This window comes from Camelus ferus, chromosome 16 (assembly GCF_009834535.1).
Source record: "Camelus ferus isolate YT-003-E chromosome 16, BCGSAC_Cfer_1.0, whole genome shotgun sequence".
Classification (NCBI taxonomy): Eukaryota; Metazoa; Chordata; class Mammalia; order Artiodactyla; family Camelidae; genus Camelus; species Camelus ferus.
The window spans coordinates 35,272,144-35,293,942 of NC_045711.1; the positions used below are offsets into that span (position 1 = coordinate 35,272,144).

Genomic DNA, 21,799 nt, shown 5'->3' on the forward strand with positions numbered 1-21,799 from the left:
TTTCTAGTGTTCAGAGACCAACTCTTTTCAAATACAGACTGCACATCACCCCAATATAATCTGGACAGGGTAGGGGAGAGGCAAATGCAGGCCCCTCAACTTCAGACTTGGTAAGATTCACCCCCAGGTCACTCTTACCCCACACCACCCCATTACAGCCTGTAACAATAAAGGCCTCTTTCTCTTGGTTACCATAATCACCAAATATCCTCTCACTTTAGGGAGAGGAGGAAGAAAACTTCTCTTTAACAAGATTTAGTGGTTCATTTTAAATTAACTTCAAGTAAGCTAGAGAGGATGTGGTCTGATAAACTCTGCCAGAGAAAGACAAGACAAGCAGGAGGTCGATCGATCGGCTGACTATATTGACAAGATACTGATTGGTTACATGTTGAAGAAAACATACAATACAAAATACAGAAAAAGTTGGTTCCACACCCTCCCACTCCCACCCTTACCCACCCACTCCCAAATACTCATCATCGTGATTTGGTCAGAACAGGGCTCAGAGCCAGAGGTCAGGGTGACCAAGGACGAGGGGGAAGGGGGCTGTGGGCAATGGGTTCGTGGCTGTCACAATAATGCTGTGGCAATGCTGTGGGTTCTCTCCCAGCTGTGAGTCAGGGGGCGAGGGGGGGCGCTGCAGCCTGATGATGGCCAGCTGAGGGAAAAGCTGCCTCTCCCTTCCCGAGCCCCTGTGGCTTGCCCCAACACCCAGAACCAAGCACACTCCAAACACAGTAAGGATATGGATGCTCTTGCTGAGCCCGCTGCTCAGCAAGAGGGAAAGAAGGGCAACTGCTCCAACTCCCACCTCCCCATACACAGGGCGGGGGGAACAGGGGCACGTGGCTACCTACTGGCAGAGGAAGAGTGGGAGAGCAGTAGAAAGGGCAGGAAGTGGGAAGAGCAGATCATATATATTAAAAAAGTGACTTAAGACTTAAAATTGAATTAGTATTTGTACAGAAAGGTGCAGGTGGAATAACTCACTCCGGCCTATGATCAAAATGATATGGAGAAATCATGGTGGACCCTTCCCCCTGCCCCCCAAGTGGTGGCCCGAGTCGTTAAGTGCGATTGGTTAGAGTGGATTCCAGTCGGGTCGTTGAGGCGGAGGAGGTGGGGGCAGTGGGCAGGCAAGGGGGGCTCAGTTGCTGCAGCACTGGCTCCGGCTGGCTGGGTTGTTCTCCTGGAGGTCCACGCCTCGGTTCCGGCCCGGAGCACCAGCTGCATTCTGGGGCTCGTTCTTGGGAAGCTTCTTAGCTGTTTGGGAGGGGAGGGGGAAGGTGTGTGTTTGTGGGAGTACCCCAATACTATTCCAAGTCCACGGGGGTACCACCCTATCAGTGATAACTAACACACTGACGGCTTTGCTTCTATGTGCCAGGTGCATTCTGGGTCTTTCAGGAAGCTAAGGCAAAGAGGGGTTAAATAACTTGCCCGAGACCACAGAGTTAATAAGTGGTAGAGCAAGGATTCAAACCCACACAGGATGACTCTAGAGCCAAATGAGCTAAAAAAAAAAAAATCTTAAGAAGTGGTTTGGGGGGATGGTGATATATGTAGAGTTTTATGTGGGCGGTACACTAAAGGGTCAGGAAGTGAAATGGTGAGACTTTGGCCCAGGCTTTAGAAACTTCTGGAGTGCACTACTTACTTATTTACTTATTACTTTATTTTTTAATGGAGGTAACAGGGATTGAACCCAGGACCTTTTGCATGCTAAGCATGAGCTCTACCACTGAGCCATACCCTCCCCACTACCCGCTGGGAGTGAACTATTTATATCTGAGAGCCCAGTGAAAACGACTTTATCAGAATATCAAAAATGGTAAAAGATCCGTTGGTGAAAGGACCCCACAGATCTACTGCAGAACAGGAAGCAAGTAATATGCCCTGGGTGGGGGAGGGGAGGAGAGGCAACTTACCTATTGCCATGAAAATTTCATTCACGTTCATTGCAGTCTTTGCTGATGTCTCCATGAACAGCAAACTGTTGTCCTCTGCATAGGCTTGTGCTTCCTGATTTGGATGGAGGTGAGAAAGTAGGTGGGAGGGAAACGCTGACAGTTGGCAGGGGCCGGGGCCCAGGATAAAAATCTTCCCTGATCACAGTGCCTTCTACACAATAGACACAATGCAGGGGTTTTCAGGCCTAGGGCTCTCCTGCTCTGGGTTCCCCACTTCACATACAGCACCTCTCAGCTCACACGCAACAGCAGACATTTTACTCAGGTCTCCCTAGGCCCATTCTGCCTTCCTGCTCTTCAAAATCACCAGGCTAGGAAATATTGCTAGAAAGTTATCCTACACTCTTGTACATTTGGGCAAAAGTATGTAGATGCTGACCACAGCACTGTTTCCAGTCTTTTGCTATTACACACAACCTAAATGTCCATCAGGTAGGGACTGGTAAAAAATAAACATACAGCATATAAAGAAAGGGATTCACACACATGTGCATATTTCCAGAAAGATCAGAAACTGTGAGGAACCTGGGGGAGGGAGATTGTTTCTAGGGTTAGAGACCCAAATTTCATCCTATATATCTTCTTGTACTGTTTACAATTTCCTATGCGCACGTATTACATGAAAAAAAGTCTGGCTTTCCACTAAGTTTCATTAAGAAGTCCTTTTACAGAAAAAATAAGTGGAAGCTTCTGCCATCCATATGCACATACCCCACCACCACTGATGTGGTGGCAGCCAACAATCCCTCTAGGTCCAGGCTTGAGCCCTGAGGGAACAGCAGATAAAAGCTCCCTGCTACTGCCCAGTGTAGCCCTTTGCAAAGCTCGAAACGCCTGGGGAAGCTGGGGAAGCTGGGTGGAGCTGGTCCATCCTCCCCCAAGTCCGGTCCGTCCCCCACCTGGAACTCCACGGCTCTCTTGCTGGCCAGGTCCGCCTTGTTGCCCGCGAGTGCGATGACAATGTTGGGGCTGGCCTGCCTCTGTAACTCCTTCACCCAGTTCTTGGCCCGTGCAAACGTATCCTGGGGAGACAGGGCCAGAGAATCAGTAACAAGGAGTGGGCATTCTGCCCAGGGCCACTTACTAGAGAAGCTGGAGCTGGCAGAGCCAAGGTGTCTAAGATGTCACCAGCCTAGAGATTCTGGTGAGATACCCCCAAACACCAGAGGAAATGCACCCACACCCCATTTCAGGAACAAAGGATGGAGAAGCAAGAGGAAATCTTTACTGTGTTGGTGATGTCATAGACCACGATGGCGGCCTGGGCCCCCCGGTAGTACATGGGGGCCAGGCTGTGATACCGCTCCTGTCCAGCTGTGTCCCAGATCTCAAACTTGACTGTTGTGTCGTCCAAGCAGACGGTCTGTGTGAGGAAGGCCGCTGTAGGAGGGAAGGCAGTGTTACCAGGTGAGAAGGAGCAAGAGAAGCCATGGATCTGCATGGTGGCATCCAGCCTCTGGTGCTTAGGAGCCTTCTGCTGAGATGGGCACCAAAAGCCCCCAACCTGGCACCCACCACTTAGCCCGGCAGGCAGAGCTTGTGCTTTAGTGTATGCACGCAGGCGGGCTGGGGGCTGCACAGGCTTTCCAGACCCACACCAGGCAAGAGCAGGAGAAGGGAAGCCTGCTTGTCCTCAAGCCATTCCGGGAGCGCTCTCTGAAGAGGGCAGCAGCAAGGAGCAGGAGAGGGACAGTCCAGGGGAAACCTGACTCCCAGCACAAAAGGGTGGGCTCACACTCCTCCTCCTCCCTCCCCTCAGAGACCAGTCCCGCGGGAACCTCGCTAGTCCCTCTGTTTGCTCCAGCCCAGGGGTGTCGCTGGCCCTTGGTTTCCCGAGGACACTGTCACTAAGCTAAGCTGGGTGAGCCTGAAAGTACACGCTGTGCTGTGCCAGGCAGAGGCTGGGTGCCCGGCTCCCCACCGCCCGTGTCACCTCCAGGCACGCTGGCTAGCCACCACCCTCAGCTTTGACCTCCACCCATTCTTGATCAGCTTGACCTCCAGGGAACACAGGGACCCTATCTTTGGCCTGAGGCAGGAGAACACACAGCATTTGTGCACGTGCTTGAGAGGAGGAGTCTCGGAGCTGGGACTGGCAGGTGGGAGTCCCGGCAGAGGATCCCGGGCAGCTCTGTGTAGGAAGCCGCTGTCCTTGTCCGCCCTCCCCCCACGTCCCCCACCTCACTTCCCCCTCTCCAGCTCCTAACTCGAGTGCTGAGGAGGCAGCAGAAGACTGCTGACACGGCCTGTTTTGTCTCCAGCTGCCTGGAAACCTCCTACCAACCCATAGGGTAGAGAAAGGATGACTCAAGCCCAAGGTCGGTCCCAGCCCCTCAGGGGTTTGTACTGGCCACTGAGGCAGGAGGCTGAGTCCAGACCCTGACATCCTAAATGCTGAGCACTGGGAAATCAGGCACAGGCTCTGAGCTCCAGAGAGGGTAAAGGTCAGCTTCAGAAACACCAGCCCACTCATGAGGCCATTTCCCCATTCTGGAAAGTGGGGGAGGCTGGGGCAAATGTGCTGCCTGGTAGTGGTGAGAAGAACCCTCAGAGATCCAGACCTAGTCTCTTCCTCCCCAGCTAGTGGAAGGGCCTTACCCAGAGCCCCACAAATACATAATAAGGTGGAACCAGAAGAGGAAGGCAGTTTGACTCCCAGCTAATTCTTACTAGATGCTTGTTGGGACTGTGGCACAGAGACCAGCTGTTCATTCAATTCTAGGGCCCAGATAAGGCAAGTGCTGCCACCCAGGGCTGTTTAGTCTCTGGGCAGTCAGCTTCCCTTGTCCTCAATGCCAAGGCATTTCTTCAGCCTCCCTGAGGCCGCCTCTGCTCCCTCGGACCCACTCACCTCCAATTGTGCTCTCCTGGTACTCGTGGAACTGTCCCTTGACAAAGCGGAGGACAAGGCTGGATTTGCCCACCGCAGACTCCCCCAGCAGGACCAGCTTAAACTGACAGATCTTGTTCCCAGCAGCTGGTCCATTGGGTCGCGCTGCACCTCCCCGACCCGCCATGGCCCGTCCCGCTGTCGTGGTACCAGTGAGCGTGGGGGTGGGGGCTGGTGCTTTGCAAAGAGGCACTTAGTGGGGAGGGGGGCCTCCAACTGCAAGGGAGAAATCAGAAGTACTGGGTTAGTCCAAAGACTGTCACGCAGTGAGCCCTTCTTAAAGCACAGGTCACTCCCTCTGCCCTCCCTGATGACCTGGCTGACAGCCTCCCCCACCCAACTCCCTGCCCTCTCCCCTAGAAGTTTGGACAAGAGCCTTAACTAGGCTGAACCACACGTCTCTGCCCTCCAACCATCTGACGGTAGAGAGAAAAGTGGTCTTCCGACTTCAGGCTCACAGTTCTGAGCAAACACACTGACCTGCCAATCCCAAATGTGTACATTCACATATGCGCATGCACACACGCAGGAGAGGAATGGGCATATGCCAGCCTGGTGACAGTTAAGTCAACAGGCAACCTGGGGTACCAAAAAATTGCTTAAGAAGACACTTGGATCTAGCTCAACAATGAACTTGCAGTCTGATAGCCAGGATCATAGCCCACCTCTGTGCAAAGCCAGAGTGGGTGGTGAGACTGACCAGGGCACAGGGAGTCCTAGCAGAAAGAGCCTCAGACAAGAGACAGGTGCGGGGCCAGCCTCGTGGGCACTCAGGAACCAGGGCCTGGCCAGGTGCGAGTTGTTATCAAAACAGCCATTTTGTCCTGCCATCTCCAGAAGGACTGACCGACTTTCTCAGTCTGAGGCTGGACTGTGCACTGGAATCAAAGCCTCATTTCACTCCCTCATCCCGAGCCGCTTCCCCTGGCTCTCTCATTTCTGATGGGCCAGAAGCCTCACACAAATTAAAAAACCAAACACACACAACACCAAACACACACCACAGCCAGCTAGCTCTGCTGGCAGTCAGAACAGCTGCCAGATTTCCCTTTTAAACAGAGACCTCAGTTCCATTCTCCGCTAGCAGAGGCAGAGGGTGACGCAGAAGGAGAACCAGGGGGAGGGGTGGGAGGGCGGGGACGAACTCGGGTACCAAGACCTGCTCCCCCAGCAGCGGTGTTCCAGCACTGACATCTTATTCACTTGGTTAGTGATAGCTTTGGAGGCACAAACTTTTTCTTTTTTTAAAGTTTTGGAACGTCAAAGAATGAGAAGCCTATATCCAGGAGCCTCCAGAAGACTCACACTAAAAGGTATCAGAACAAACACAGAATGTTTTATAAACGAGCACTGTAAGTATCATGTCCTAAACACTGAACCTAAGCTGGGAGGAAAAGGTTTTGAGGAGAATGCCCTTCACAGAATGGAGTCTACATGGGGAGGGTCTTTGGAGCTGGTGTCCAAGGACAGCCTCGACCTGGCCCTGAGCGCGGGGAGCGTGTTCCCTGACGGTCAGAGGACAGGGTGTGAATGAAGAGGGGGATGTGTGTGGGAAGCAATGGTCTGTGCTCATGCAAGAAGCGGGCACAAAGGGCTTGCTTTGTGCAACCTCAAATCGTTTCTTCACGTCCAAGTTCTCCCAGCAACTCATTTAAAAAGTGAGCTTCAGGAAGAGTGATTCACTAACCAGGAACAACAGTTTCCTTTCTGGATAGCACTAAAGGAAAAGAGGCTTGAAGTGGGGGCCACCTCTGCCCCGAGAGGACAAGGAAGGAAATATGGGGGAGGAATCTCAATTAGTGACCAGAAATGCCAGTTTGGAAATATTTTATAGTTTAAGATGCTTTCTCTTTGCAGCCCAGTCAGTGACGCTGGCCAGGCTCTACACCACGGCTCTCGAGGCGACGTCTGTGCTTTGGACTTCTCTGCTGCCCTCCTCTCAACACTCCAGATAAACAGGGAATTTCGAGAGCGCTCACCAAATGAAATGACTTTCAGAGACAGCTAGCATTTACTGAACAACCACACAACCATCACCTCCTTTAAGCCTGAAACCCATCTCCCATTTTTCAGATAAGTAGCGTGCCACTCAGGTGTTAAGCACCCTGCTCAAGGCCATCCAGCCCATGGTGACCAAGCCTGAACACCCACCGATCCCCCTGCTGTGGGAAGAACCACGGAGGCAACGCCCACCCTCTGTCTTTGGTTTCAGGCTGCTGGGTGAATGAAACTCTCTTTTTGTGGCAGCAGCTTTCCTGGCCCAGCAAGGGCTGGCTCCGGCTAACAGTCACAGTGATCTTGTAGTCGCTGAGTAATCCCGCCAGTGGGAGGAGACACCCAGGGCCAGGCTGGGTGACAGCAACAGAGGGACACCACAGTGGAATTACAGGTTGGTTATTACTAGGAATCCACATGACACATAGTCTTGGCCAGGTAACAGAGTGTGGCTTGGGCAATGGAGAGGGAGGTAGGAACAAGCGGGGAGAGGGGAACAGAAGATGAGGACCCTGGTTCCAAGAAAACCAAAGCAGCCAGGGCTGAGAGCGACTGGGGTGGGGCACCCACAAGTCAAGGAAAATAGAGGTAACATCTAAATCTTGTCCCTATCAAACCAGTGGGCTTCCAAACCTGCCCAGACAGAACTTGACTTTTCTAACAAGCCAGAAGGAGAGACAAATAACTCCAATGCTGTGGTTCTCAACCCTGTCTGCATGACAAAATCACCTGTGCAGCCAGGCCCTGGAGGTTCCAATGAAGGTTTGGAGAAGAGCCTGGCATCTGCATTTTTTAAAGCGCTGCAACTGCTCTGCCTGGCACAAACTGGCTGGTGCCATGTTCTGCCTGGATGCTGGGACCGCCTTCCAGAGACACCTGGGCAGGCACACACAGCATTTTTTTTTTTTAAATGGCCTGTTGCCTCGTGGTTTTCCTGGCCCTGCTTGGTGATCACATGAGCAGAGGTGTTGAACCTGCCTGGACAATAAAGCACGGAGGAAGCTGATACTGCTGTGAAGGGCACACGGAGAGATGGGGGTGCCTAAGACAGGCAAAGGCCACCCCCAGAGCCCCAGAAAGCTTTACGCCCTCCCCCACAAGACTGGGAAATTGGAGATGTACCCTCCATCTCAGCAGGCTTGGTAAAGGTGAATTCACTGAACTGGCCTGCTGTCTGGGGGAGGGAATCCCACTGTGAGAATCTTCCCTCCTGAACCAGCAGCTAGAATTGCCCACAGGTGCAGTCAAGTGATGGAATTTTAACTGAAAATGGCACAGTAGAAGTCTTCTTTCAGACAAAAATCCAATTCTCTTTAAGAGTTAAAGTTGTGGTCAAAGTTTCTTGCACGATACAGAATAGACCAAAAAAAAAATTTTTTTTTAAACCAGTTTCTCCAGCACCAGGAAAATCTAGGAGTGGGATGAATTTCCTCCTGGATATGTTCATGAAGCTGCTGAAATGGGTAGCACTTCAGACCCTAGCAAGGGCCTCTCCTTGCACACTCCAAATCAGAACCCTGGTTTGTTCAGAGGCCATGAGAACCAGCAACACTCCCAACCCCACATCCTCACGGGAAATGGGAGAGAATGTGAGGATGGAGCACCCTACGCCTTTCCTCACAGGGCACATGCAAGAGCAGAAGGCATCCGAGCTCTGAAACATTCTGGTCCAGGAACAGGCATAACAGGCACGTGCCCCGGCCTCTCTGGGGCCACAGAGGGAGACACAGAGGCAAAAAAAGCAGGGTGCTGCTCTTCCTCGCTCCAGGCACTACAGCTCAGTGGGTCTCAAACTTCTTTCCATTAGAATCACCAGGGGCGTTTAGAAAATAAGCCTGACCAACTGAACTAGAGTCTCTAGCGGTGGAGTCTAGAGATCAACATTTTAAATAAGTGACCCAAGTGATTCTACGCAGCTGTTTTAAGCAGAAGAGCTGCAGCCGACACAGGAAGGAGGGAGGGACGCGAGAGACAGATCTGGGCACTCCAGAGATCAGCACTGTGGACAATACAGGTGGATCAGGCTGGGGGTGAGGGCTGGCTCCTGGCTTCACTCACACCTGAAGCTTTCTCCAGGATACCCCAGCTGCTGCTGGAATGTCGCCCCTCCCCCAGCCTCCTCTAGAAATTACCACCTTTCAATTCTCTAATCCATGAAGTCACCCACTTCACACACTCTGTCCTTTCTGGTAAAGAGTGAGCAATTCCAGCTGATGGGTGTCTCTCGTGCTTCCTGTTTGCTTCAGAGACTTCCTCTGGCTGACAGTCCCAGCACAGCGTGGAGAGTGAGCTGATTAGGGAAACCAATCAGATTTTGTTTTGGCCAGAGGCTGGGCCGAGACACTAGACTTGCTCACTCAAGATTGGCCTGCGGGGGAGAGGTGCTGACAACCCAGTGGCCCTGTTCAAGGCCCCCTGGAGGTGGTTCTGGCCAGTGACTCTTCAGCTACACTTCACTCTGGATAAAAGCATCCCCAAATATTCAGCACTGTGAGAGCTGGGCAAGAGGACAGGAGAAGCAACTTGTTAGCTTAAAGAGAACAAAAGAACAAATTAAGGGGCATAGGAGAGCTCATAAGGTGGAAGACATTAAAAAGCTCAGATCAGATTTACCCATAGACTCAAGAACACAGCTCCTTCTCAAAGGCAAAAACCACCACTTTCGGCACCCAGGACCAGAGGGCAGGCTCACAGCAAGACCACCCAGGCCTCTAGCAGGCTGCAGACTCAGCACAAAGAAGAACTGGAAACAGCACAAGCCAAGAGCCACATGCGGTACCCACACCCTTTCCCAGCACAACTAGCAGGTCAGGACTTGGGAGATCAAACTGGGTTTGGTTAAAGCCTGGCTCCACTGTTTATTAGCTCAGTGACCTTGGCCAAGGCCAACAAGTGACCGCTGTCTGCTTCAGTCCCTTATCTACAAAATGGTACTATTCAACACCAATCACATAGGGTTATTGTAAAGGTTAAATGAAACAATGCATGGTGTGCATGGCACGGTATTTGAAGGTGAAGTTCTAACGAATGGTAGGGTTGTTCTACTACGAAGAGTCTGACTCACTAGTTTTCAAAGCTCAAAACTCCTCTTTACAATTGCAGAGGAGATGAAGGTGAGGCAAGGGGACCTGCCCAAGGTCACAGCCAGGTGGTGGCAGAGCCCAAGCCCAGGGCTCATAACCCCAGCAAGGCTCCCCTAACCAGGGTTAGAAAACCCAAGAATATTAATAATGTCATTACATCCACTAAGAATAAGGGGGCCACTACCTTTATGTATGCTTTCATAAAATATAGCTTTTAACTATGGAAAAAGGAGTTTGTACCTTTTCAAATTTAAAAAACACACTGCTGGATGGAAAAGTTCTATATCTTGATTTGGGGGGTAGATCAGAGTAAAGACAATCAAGAAGATGATGCCTAAATTAGAAAAGGACCAAAAGAGAACAAAGCTACCCAAACAAATAAGAGGCAAGCTAGCAGGATTCAGCACAAATGTGACTGCTGCATATATATTACGAATATATTTATTGTTTGTACTTAACTGTGGGCTAAAGAATTTTAAAGTGGTTTAAAGCCTCGTGATAGTAAGAAGAGAAGCCGATGCTTACGTCTTTTCAGTGGGGAGAAAGGTTACAGCGGTGTGATGCTCTGCTCTCCCCAACCAGTCCAGAGAGTATCTGCAGAGGGAAAGGGGTTTAGGAGTGGAATTAAAGAGAAGGGTGTCTTCCCATGGGACCAGGACTAGGGAATTGCCATGCAGAGGGCCCATGTCTCACCTGGAGAGTGTAACAGAAGCCAGTAGCTTAACAGCCCAGGTTGAGATTTGAGAAGAATGCTGATGGGGTGTGTCGGGCCAGGGCTGGGCTCCTCATCCCACTAGTAAGTAGGGGCTGAGGGGAGATGGCAACAAAAGAGAAAGGGGATGCTGCCTTTACACAGCCACAGCAAGATGACTTCCTTTCCACAGAAAGGGAGGCACATCATCCCAGAGGGGAACTCAGAGTGAGCGGGGTCCCCTAACACTGGGACAGGCCCTTGAATCTGCCCCAGCCCACCCAACTCCCTTTACTGGGAGCAGTTCCATTTCACTCCCCTTTCAACGATTAAGAGCCTTCTGGGGCTGAGTGCCTATACTCCTGCACCACAGGGAGGCCCTGATGGAGTCTCCAGAGCCACAACTGAGGCCACTCCACTAACACCTGCCAGAGTGGCCAGTGTGCAGGGACACCAAGAGACGCAAACCCTGGATACACAGGACTTCACCACTGTGAACCTGGAGCCGTGCCAGGAGCAGCCAGGACAGAGCACAGCTGCTCCTGCAGTGTTCTCCCTTGTGCGGGAAGACCTGCAGTGTCACTCAGCACAGATGCCGGGCGGAAATGGGTGGAGGTCACCCTGGAGGGACAGACCCCCGGCTCCCTGCGGCCCTGCCCCAGCAAGAACACCAAGAACTCCTTTCCTGATCTCCAAGATGCTTTCTCAGCTCTCGATAACAGATGGGCTCCCTGGAGAGGCGGAGAGAAGCAGAGTCAGCGCTAACTTTCGGGCCAAGGATGGAAACCTCCAGGCCCCCTCTTCCTGTGCTCACGGGGAGGAAGGCTGCTGGGGGGCTGGGGGGCAGGGGGCGAACTCCCTGGATCTGCTGACACAGACTGGCCGGTGTGGTCGCCTGGACCATCTGTGGGCAGGCCCCAGGGTCCAGGGGCAGCTCTACGACTCTCATTCACTGGCCCACTGGCCAGAGAGGAGCTGGGCGCTTGGGTGGCACCAGGCAAGGCTCATCCTGCCAACTGATTCTAAGAGGTGCTAGGGGCCCTTGGCCCCACCACTGTCATTCCTAAGAAACTATTGTCCGGAAGAGGGCCTGGCCTCCAACTCAGCACGCCTCAGCCAGCAAGGCTGTGACAGACTCTCTGGCCCCACAGAGGGTAGCCCGCTAAGAGGCCTTAAGCAAAAGCTCCATTTGAAGTCTGGCACTTTCTGTGGCACAAATCCACACATGCGTCCAAGGACAAGGCATGGAGGAGATGGGACCAAGGCTGTGTGGTAAACTCCCGCCCAAACCCCGCCCAGCTCTTCACCTGCCAGTGCCAGCTGGAATGCAAAGGAGAGAGCCAGCCAAGGCCCAGCTTCTCCCCTGGTCCCAACCTATACCTGCCATGGTCCCCAGGATGGAGCATGAGTCAAGGGGAAGCCAGCCAGAATGGGTGTAGAACACCAGCTGCCCCACAGGCCTCACAATTACTCTGTGTGTGATTTGCAGTTACTATTTACTTAGACTGTTCCAACTGGGACCTCAACAATGCAGGGCCCATCTTCCCCTCTGTCTTGAGGTCTCAGCAAGGGCCAGGAGTACCAGCCAGGACAGCTGCTGCCCCAAGGCCCAGAAAGATGCCAAGAACCTCTGTTGAAAGGCAGGGTCATCAGCAGCACCTGTTCATCGAGCTACTCTTACCAACAACTGACATCTCTCACAAACCCTTCCTGTCTTTACATAAAAAACAACAAAAACAAAAAGCCAGTTTAAGTCACTGCCTCTTTGTTTTGCCCTCAGCTTCTAAACAGAGGGCAGAGGTCATGTTTCAGAGAAGAGCAGGGAAAAGAGAATCAGGTATCAGATCTAGCAAACCAAATTCCTTTTGCTCAGACACCACACACACTACCGTCAGAGGCTGCGCAACGAACATGAAACAAGGTCAAAGTTTCCACTGTGGGATCTGAGGGATGATGGCTGCTCTCAGGAGCCTAGGGGTCAAGGAACGATGTTTTAGGCTGACTTTTTCTTTCTCAATTTTTGTCGAACAGAATGTAGAAGGGCACTGAGTGAGGAAATCAGGCAATGTACAGGTCTTAACAGGTTTCAATGAATGAATCACTCAACTACTTCATGGCCCCAAACTTTCACGACTGTCGTAGGTGGCAAGAGGTTGGAGAATGTGGGGGCTTGAGCATTGGGAATGAGAAAGAGAGAAACTAAGGGCATTGTTGCAGGTGAGAAGGATCATGCTACAAAATTCTCAAAGGCTGACTACGGGTTTCCCTTTGTTTTAACAGCACACAGCATCAAACCTGACACACAGTAAGTGCTCATAAATGTGGTGAACCCAGCCTGCAATGCAGGCCCGGCCTGGTTGTTTGGCAAGTGAATGGGGTAGTGGAAGGCTTCAATGCACATCCACCTGCCAGGCAGTTCCAGTCCCCTGACAGAGCCACAGCCCCATGGAAGAGACTCCTCACCACCCCAGATGGGACCTCTTAGGTTCCTTCTGCACAGAGGTTAAGAGCACATGTGCTGGAGTCAGGCAAACTTCAGCTCAAGTCTTGGAGCCACCACTTCCTAGGGTGACTCTGTGTTGTGTCACTGACCCACCTCCTCACATGTAAAATAGAGAGGTTAGTACCACCCATCTCCCAGGGTTGCTGGGAAGGGAACGCACAGAAGACTCTCAGCAAAGGGCCTTGGCTCAGAGCGAGCTCTCAGTAAGCATTCAAGGGTGGAGAAGCCCCTGCCCCTCCAAGTCCCTATGAAGTGGATTCCACGATGGAACGTTCAAAGACTATTTATTCATGCATTGCTTTTGCTTCAGTTGCCCTGAACCCCGTTCGTCAGTGCCCCCCATTTGGAGAGAATGTGGAATAGGACAACTACTACGGTCTGAATGTTTGTGCCCCTCTCTCAAATGCCTTGTTGAAATGCTAATCCCCACTGTGATGGTATTTGGAGGTGGGGCCTTTGGGAGGAGAGGCCATGACGGCAGAGCCCTCAAGACTGGGATACATGCCCTTTTAAAAGAGGCTCCTGAGAGCTCCCTTGCCCCTTCCATCATGCGAGGACACAGCAAGAAGTTGGCAGTCTGGAAGTCGGCAGTCGGCAACCCGGAAGAGGGCCTCCACCCAAACCCAACCATCCTGGCACCCTGATCTTGGACTTCCAGCCTCCAGAACTGAGAAGTAAATTTCCTTGTTTACATGCCACCCAGTCTGTGGTATTTTGGTATAGTAGCCCAAACAGACTAAGACAACTTCCACCAGTGCCCTAGAAAAAGGACCAGATCACAGCTGATGTCCTAACAACAACCATAACCTTGTATTCTCTGGAGACTGGCTTCCAAAGCCACAAGAATGGAAGGTGGGGAGGATCAACACCATCCAGAAAAATCAACATTGAGTTAAAGCCCCCAACCAGGCAAACCATAGACTCTTGGGGAAAAAAAAAAAAAAAGCCCCACAACACAAAGCATCTTAAAGCCCAAATGCTGCTCCTTCCATCTCAAAGCCTCTTTCAGGAAAGGGAAGAAGTAGTTCAGCTGTGGAGGGGGGGAGGGGACAGGACTAGGACAGCTGACAAAGACATCAGAGTTCCTTTTAAAAAACCAGGCTGTGACTGCTAGAGGTTTGGAAATTGGTGTCATTAATCACCACAGCCTTCGGAGCAGCTAAGAGAGCAATTTGATGACTAGGACAGCAGCCAGGGTTAGGGAGGCCACCCACACCCTCCCCCATGCCTGGAATGCTTCTGACAGAACCACCTGAAGGGGACACACACGGAGCTATGAATAGAAGGCCAGAGGCTTGTAAACCAACTCCTGTTAACATCCCAAGTTAGTGTTTCCAGCAGTGCTCAAGTTACACATCTTCAGAGAGATGACAGTACAATGGAAGGATTTAAGCTACTCAATGATTCAGGATCACAGCTCAAAGTGACAGCCTGCCCTGAGCCTGCCTGGAGCCATAAACCCTGCGCAGCCCTCCCCAGGCGGTGGTCTCTTTTTGAATGGCAGCAAAAGAATGCTGGCCAGGACCACATGGACTCTCCTAAAAGACCCAGAGTCCTGGAAGGTATGGATAAAGGACTTAGCACCCGAAATACAGGACGATTATGTCATCTTCCCAACTGGACAGTAAACTCCAGAGTAAATACCAAATCTAATCATTTTTGCATCACTTGAAAGCCTCAGGCAGGGGCAGAAGTATGGAGAAGCAAAAGCCTGCTGCTGGGGTCAGCTCTCAGGACTCTCCCGGTGTGGATTTCCCTGGGACACCTCCACCTTACCTACCTCTGGAAGCTGCAGCGACTATGACTACCCATCAAAGAGAGAAACGACTTGAACCTGTCCACATGACTCCATACCAACATACTTCAGAGGAAGTGTTTGCTACAAAAGGAGTGGCCCTGGGTAGACAGCTGATTCTAGGACCAGGGCGGGAAATATACAAGGTAAGCCTGGAGTATCCTGTAGTGCCCAAAGAAGTGCTAACAAAAATGAAGACTCAAAAGCCCCTAAATGATGGGGGTAGGCCAAAAGAGCTCCCAGTGACCAAGCTGGAACAATTTGAACAGGAAAATAAAATGGTATTAGATTATAAACCAAAGTGTAAAATAAACACCCACAAGTCCATACTGATAAAAAAAAAACTGACTAAATAAATGGGGAGAATAGACAAATCTTTCATGTACAAGAATTCCAAATAACTCATGTAGATACTCTGCCTTCAAGGAGAGAAGCATAACTCCCCCCTCCTTAAGTGTGGACCACACAGAGGGCCTTCCTTCCAAGGACAGCGTGAAAGGGGGAGGGGAGACGGTAACTTTACAGTGGAGGGAGAGCCTGACAAACATCATGTCAACCGGGTGACCAAGGCAATGCTGAGTCATGGCGACAGTACGCACCTTTGATATGATAGGGTAAGGATGTCACTTTACCCCTCTGGTCTTCCTTCCAAAAACCCACAGCCCCAGCATAACCATGAGAAAAACATTAAACAAATTTCAACTGAAAGGCAAGCTATAAAATGTCTGACAGCACTCCTCCAAACTATCAAGGTCATCAAAAACAAGGAAGGTCTAAGAAACTGTCACAGCCAAGAGGAGCCTAAGGAGACATGACAACTAAATGAAACGTGGTGTCCTGGATGGGATCCAGGAACAGAAAAAGGACACTAGGTAAAAACTAAGGAAATCAGAATAAAGTATGGACTTCAGTTAGTAATAATGTATCATAATTGGTTCATTAATGTACAATACTAATATAAGATGTTAGTCACAGTGGAAACTGGGTGTAGGGGATTGTGGAGAAAACTCTACCTTCACAATTTTTCTGAAATAGTTTTTTTTTTAAAGGCAGTGGCTCATCTTGTGACAAAACGAGATCCAAGGAGCCTGGTTACTTTATAGTCCGGTTCACAGAGACAAGTTAACTTTACATGAGGCTGGGCTGAGGGGTGTGCCAGGAGGGGGTTGGTGGGATCCACATCAATAGTCTCAAGGTCAGCGAGGATAACACTCAAATTTCGCAGGCACAGGGCAGGGGAGTTTCACGGCCATCCCTGTGGACTATACAAGGGAGGGCTGCTCTCACTGCTCACGGTCTAAACTGCTGCTGGCACCACCTTCTTAAGCCCACCCTCACTCAAGAATGAGCCCTGTGCAGATGTGCCAAGTAGTGCCCAGGGACCAGCGCTGAGTTCACGTCCACAGACCCTGGCCAAGTCCTGACCTAGGGCCAGTGCTGCCTCACCACACACAGCTGCAGAGGCACAGTGGCCAGGTACACATGCACTGGAAGGTGGTCAACAGGACTGCGGGCGGCCAAAGTTGTGCCTGCGTTCCCCATGAAACCCGGCACTAGACGCTGGACATGGAGCTTTGGAGAGCTCTACCCTCTAGAAATTTAGTTGGTGACCTGTCTCTGCCCCCTCTATCGTCTGTACTGTAACATTCATCCTGTTTACCTGTGTGCTCTCTTATCTGTGAGCAACTTTGTGGAGGATGGACGAAGAAATGGCCCAGGCTTTGGGACCAGATGGATGTTGAATGTGAATCCCAGGTTCACCACATCCAAGCCGTGTGACCTCAGGAAGCGCATGTTAGAGGAAATGGGCCAGCATCTGCTTCAAGGGCAGGTGTGAATGTCTGCCCTTTCCTTTGATAACCACAGTGGGAGCGCCTACCATGCTTGGTGCCACAAGAGAACTGGATGTGGAGATAAGATAGGACAAGATCTGTGCCCCCTCGAGGCTCATACACTAGACAAGGAGGCAGACAAGGAGCAGAGACAGGAAAGCACAGGGAAGAGAAAAGCCCTCACCCTACTTCCACAAAGGGAAGGCTTCAAAGAGGAAGTGACATTCCAACTGAGCCTTGAGAGTAAAGCTGGGAGATGCTGCTCCTAGGCAGGTGAGGTGAAGAGCCTTCTAGGCAGAGGGAAGAACACACAGTTAGCCCAGGGACAGGGCAAGGAGGGATCCAAGCACAGATTTTCCGTTCTGACCCATGCTCTGCCACTCACTAGGGAATTCCCCACCAGAACCTGGGGACTGAACGCATTACCTTCCTCCCGGGGTTATTGTGAGGATTAAAGGAGTCAGTACACGTGAAGGGCTCAAGAGAATGCCTGGTACATAGTAATCAAAGCTCAAAAAGTTTAGCTTTTATTCGTATTGTTGTTCCTATACACAGGAGATGGGGACACTTACTCTGAAAATTAATATTTTATAGTACCAAGTTATTAATGCAGAAGACTCCTGAAGAAATACTCCAGCTCTCCTTTGCCAAGGCTCTTGAAAGAAGCTATTACCTGGATTGGGGCACATCCTAGTTTACAAATCCTACGTGAATCAGTTCTTCTCCAATGGCCCCAACAAAAATACCTCTGACTCAAGTCAGGGGAGAGAAAATGCAAAACCACATGAATCTGGGAATCGAACCCAAAGCAGCCTGCTGCAACCAAAATATTGTCCTCAAGTTTCCTGTTTTAGCTTAAATTGATGCAAACTTTGCATCCCAATCTATAATAAATCCGGGATTGTTTTAGTATGAAAATGGTTAAAACTGAGTAAGACTGAAGTGCCTAGAAGATGCAAAGACCTCACTAGTCTATGACTCTGATTATCCACTGGGTCTGAGAACCCTAGTGGGAGTAGCACAATCATAGTCTTAGCATTCTCTTCTGTAAAATGGGAATACAACCCACATCAATTCTGTTCACCACCCATGAAACCAGACAACATGAGAAACCACGCAGCAAAGCACCAGGTGTCACAGTGACAACTGGCAGAAATGTGAATGAGAATTCCAGGGATGAATTACATGCTATGTACCTTCAATACTCCATGCACCTTGTGAGTATCTATTCTGTGCCAGGGGATGGACTAGCTTCTTTATCCTTTGTTTCTAATTCGGCAAGATAGTTTGTATCCCCATTTTAGTGGAAGAGAGGCTCAGAGAGGTTAAGTAACAAGCCCAAGGCTAAGCAACTGGTAAATGGGGGGCTCCAAATGACAGCTCAGGTCTGGTTGACTCCAAAGCTCTCGTGCCTCCCACCCCACTGCTTCTCTGTTTACCATGCAAGGATTAGAGGAAGAAGGGTCTTCCTAAGATGTACTTACTTGGTGGGGCTGGAATTAAAATTTCTGACCCTCCTCTGTATTGCCATGGAAATTCTAGTGAAAGGAGCCCCTGGTGGAGAGCCATGTTCTTCCCACCTGCAAGCAGCAGGCAGCATCAAGGGGGAACCAGGGGACAAGACAAAGGCCAGCTCTGAGCCCTTCACCCTGCCCAGAGGGACCCCTGAGTCCAACCACTTTTACTTTCATTTTCTAGCCACCATGACTTTCAGGTTCCCAAGAAATTAATGGCATGCAGATGTTAGCAAATTCTAGGGCCCTGAAGAGTACTGACTTGGTCCCTAGAGGCAGAGGAGAAAGAGGACAAGGGGGGGGGGGCGGAAGCAGAGGAGTGCCCATGCTGAGGAGGAATGGTACAGGGGCTGCACTTGGGCCACTGCCTGCTTACCCGCATGTTCATTCCTTCCACAAACAGACCAAAGGACAGCCCGCTATTCGGGAAGAGGCGGCACATCTAATTCCAAATTCCAAGCCCCGGCTCTACCATTTTCTAACTGTATGACCTAAGGAAAGCTACTTAAATTCCTTTAGCATCATCTCCAAAGTGGAGATACAATTCCCACTATCTCCCAGGACTCTAGTGAGGAACATGTGTGAAACGAACCTGGCAATTTTAAAATAATTTATAAAAATAAGTTGTCATCAACTTTCTATACGATAAAGCCAGAAAAAGGCCCACTGGTTGTTAAGAGGCAAGAGAGGAGAGGAAGGGCATCAGAGGGGAGGGGCTTCTGTCCCACGCAGAGCCCTCCCTCTCTCTGCCAAGTACTGTCAGATCTCTGCTTGGACTCTATAATCTCCGGATGCCAGAAGTGGCCACCTAACCACCTGGGGCACTGGTGCCTTCAGTCTCTCTGAAAGTAAGAGCTTCTCCTTCGAAAGCTTGCTTCAGAATCAGAGCTAGGAGACCACGACCTGACAAGGAAGGCCGGCCAGCCTCATCCTGGGACTCCTATACAATTCCAGAAACTACAGACAGCCCACTACTGAGGAGGTAGGAAGTTTGGTCAGAGACCACTAGTCAGTAAGCAGTCAGGCCTCTGTGGCCCTGCCCCTCAGAGGCAGAAGCTGACCAGATTAGAGAACCAAAATTGGAGGCAAAGTCTCCAAAGACCCTCCAAGGAAGTCCACCTGGAGAGAGCTTATGATCTGACTGTTGACCCTAGCAAGGAAGGTTTTTTTTGTTATCCAATAAAGAATGAAATCAGTGCATCCCAGGGCTAGCTCAAAACTTTGCAGGAGTCAGACACTGGTGACTGTCCAGAGGAGGTCAAAAAGACCTCAAGGCGAAACAACTTTAGCACTTGTAAGTAGCATCCAAGGGCAGTAAAGACAGCCCAGAACACTGAAGAGCTACAGAAATTCTCAAAGATCGCATGGCCTTCCCTCCCTTCCTCCACTGTAGATAGCAAGGGTCAGTCATGGCCTCAGAGTCAGGCTGCTCTCATTAAGGTACAGTCTCTGGCCTGTACTTTGGCCACATAACAAAGAACCTCCCAGCTTGGTGTGAGACAGCAGCCATTTCACACACCTAAGTCCCAAGCAATGGACAAGGATCAGATGTCAGTACAGGCTGTCTCGGAAAAGCTGGGGGGAATCAGCACTTTCTGGCATGTGTGTGAATTCCTTGGGCTACAAAAATCAGCACATTAAGAACCCAAAGGTGCCACGGTGATCTCAACTTAATCCTCTGTAATCTACAGTTTATTTGATCAAGCCTAGAAGGGAATGGAGATAGACCCTGGGACTATAAGTGGTGTGACCTGTTGATCAGGGAGGTGAGTGTGTGTGCTTAGGGGTGGGAAAGAGATAGCCTAGGACTCTTCAATTCCAGACTCCTTCTTTTTGGTCTTTTTCCTTCTCTCTAAAGACGAACAGACAGCAGTCCCAGGAGCAGCAGTCCCTCTGAGGCAGTCTGGAAACCACTCACGTGCTCTGGGAGGACAGGGCTGAGACTGGAGCAAGGGGGGAGGAGGAGGGGGGAGAGAAGATAATGAATGGGCAGATCTACCCTGATCTGTGATCTGTAGCTAGGATTGAGCAAACCTCAGCTAAACTGTTCAGAGGCAGGAAAAGGGAGACTCTCAAAGAACAACACAACTAGAGAACAACATAACTATAGAGAACAACATAACTAGAGGACTGGGCTGGGGGCAGAGGAGCAAGACAAGGAGAAGACAGCTCATTCCTAAACAGTGACCCAGACTTTAAACTCTGCTGGGCTCCTGGGTGGCTCTCTGGCTTGAGGAAAGAGAGGAAGTAAGGAACTGAGGGAACAGTCTCCCCCAGGACCCCCACCCCCAACCAACCCAGCCCCAGGAAATCGAGATAAAATTCTTCCAGGGCTGCAGGGACAACTGTTTTTGTGGAAAGGGGGTAAGGAAAACGGCGACAGACAACACTCCCGGCTACCTCTAAAAGAGAAGAGGGGCAGGTTCCTTCACACCTGACGAAGATTTCTCCAATTTGGGGAGCAGAGGGAGAGGAACTTAGCGTCTCTCCCTCCCACAACCGAACTAGACAGGCTAGGGGAGAGCCACAGGGGTTTCCCAAGGTTCACAAAGGTCAGGTAAGGGAAGGAAAGAAGAGCCACCCCCTCTTTGGCTCGACGCCTGGGGAGCCCCTTAAAAGGGGGCTACGGGTCGGGGGAGGGGACAGTATCCCCCTAAGCCGGGGCTGGGCGGGAGGTAGGGCTGCCCGGGAGAGGCTTCATCGCGAGGAAGACACTGGGTCCCGAGACAGGCACACTCACGGCGGCTCCGGGGCGGCGGCGTTACTTGGGCCGGGGCTCGGACAGGCTCCGCTCCTCTCCCCCCGGCGGTGTCCCAGGCTCCGGCCTCCACTTCCGCCTTTCAGCCGCTCCGGATCCGGATCTCCACCTCCGACCCGCCCCTCAATATTCCCAGGTGACTGACAGGGCGGTGGAACCAATGAGAGGCACTCTTGGCCGACTCACAGGCGGTGCCCGCGGTGTGGAGCGAGAGAGGCGGGAGTGCGCGCGCAAGAGACGGCGGGACTTGTAGTTCCCAGCGCTGGGCGGAGCCGCCAGCCGCCTGGGACTTAGGCTTAGGGTGGAGTCGGCTGCCGGCGAGGCGGAGCCCAACCGGGAACTTTTTAAGGCCGGGCCTGCGGACCGCGTCATCGCGGGTTCCAAGCGCCCCGAGGGAGGCAGGTGGCGGAGCGTTGCAAGACGGCTGAAGGCTGTAATTGAGAGAGGAAAATCATGGTGTGAATGAATATGCATTTGAGACCGCGTGGACCAGTTCTGGGCACTCGCTAATCCGGAGAAGCCCCTGTCCGCCCTTTTGGGCCAAGTCAGCTTGTGAGCCTGACTGTTAGGGACATTCTGAGATGGGGAAGATAATGGAAGTGGTATAGGAAGGGCTCTCTGGAAGCTACCGGGTGAGACCGAAGGGAGAGCTCCTGCCATTGCCCAGCCTTAAACCAGGACCCTCCGCCTTTGGTTCAATCCCAAAACACACCAGGACTGCCTCTGCCTTGGCTGTCCCCATCCATAAATGCAGATTGGAACTAC

General features: G+C 51.3%; 1 protein-coding gene across 3 annotated transcripts; it reads right to left on the reverse strand.

The window, feature by feature from the left end:
* Positions 1-342: 342 nt before the first annotated feature.
* On the reverse strand, positions 343-21,149 carry RAB5C (RAB5C, member RAS oncogene family). 3 transcript variants are annotated; one of them, XM_032457209.1, is made up of 8 exons: positions 21,017-21,127; positions 10,635-10,748; positions 10,467-10,535; positions 4,825-5,079; positions 3,202-3,353; positions 2,873-2,995; positions 1,932-2,025; positions 343-1,266 (listed from the first exon to the last, which is right to left on the reverse strand). In XM_032457209.1, exons 4-8 carry the CDS (start codon positions 4,988-4,990, stop codon positions 1,151-1,153), a joined length of 651 nt encoding a protein of 216 aa, XP_032313100.1. In that variant the 5' UTR covers positions 4,991-5,079; positions 10,467-10,535; positions 10,635-10,748; positions 21,017-21,127; the 3' UTR covers positions 343-1,150. The 3 variants fall into 3 exon arrangements, with proteins under 3 accessions (XP_032313100.1, XP_032313099.1, XP_032313101.1); XM_032457210.1 differs by lacking the exon at positions 10,635-10,748 and having other exon boundaries at positions 578-1,266; positions 21,017-21,142; XM_032457208.1 differs by lacking the exons at positions 10,467-10,535; positions 10,635-10,748 and having other exon boundaries at positions 21,017-21,149.
* Between the last annotated feature and the right edge of the window lie 650 nt (positions 21,150-21,799).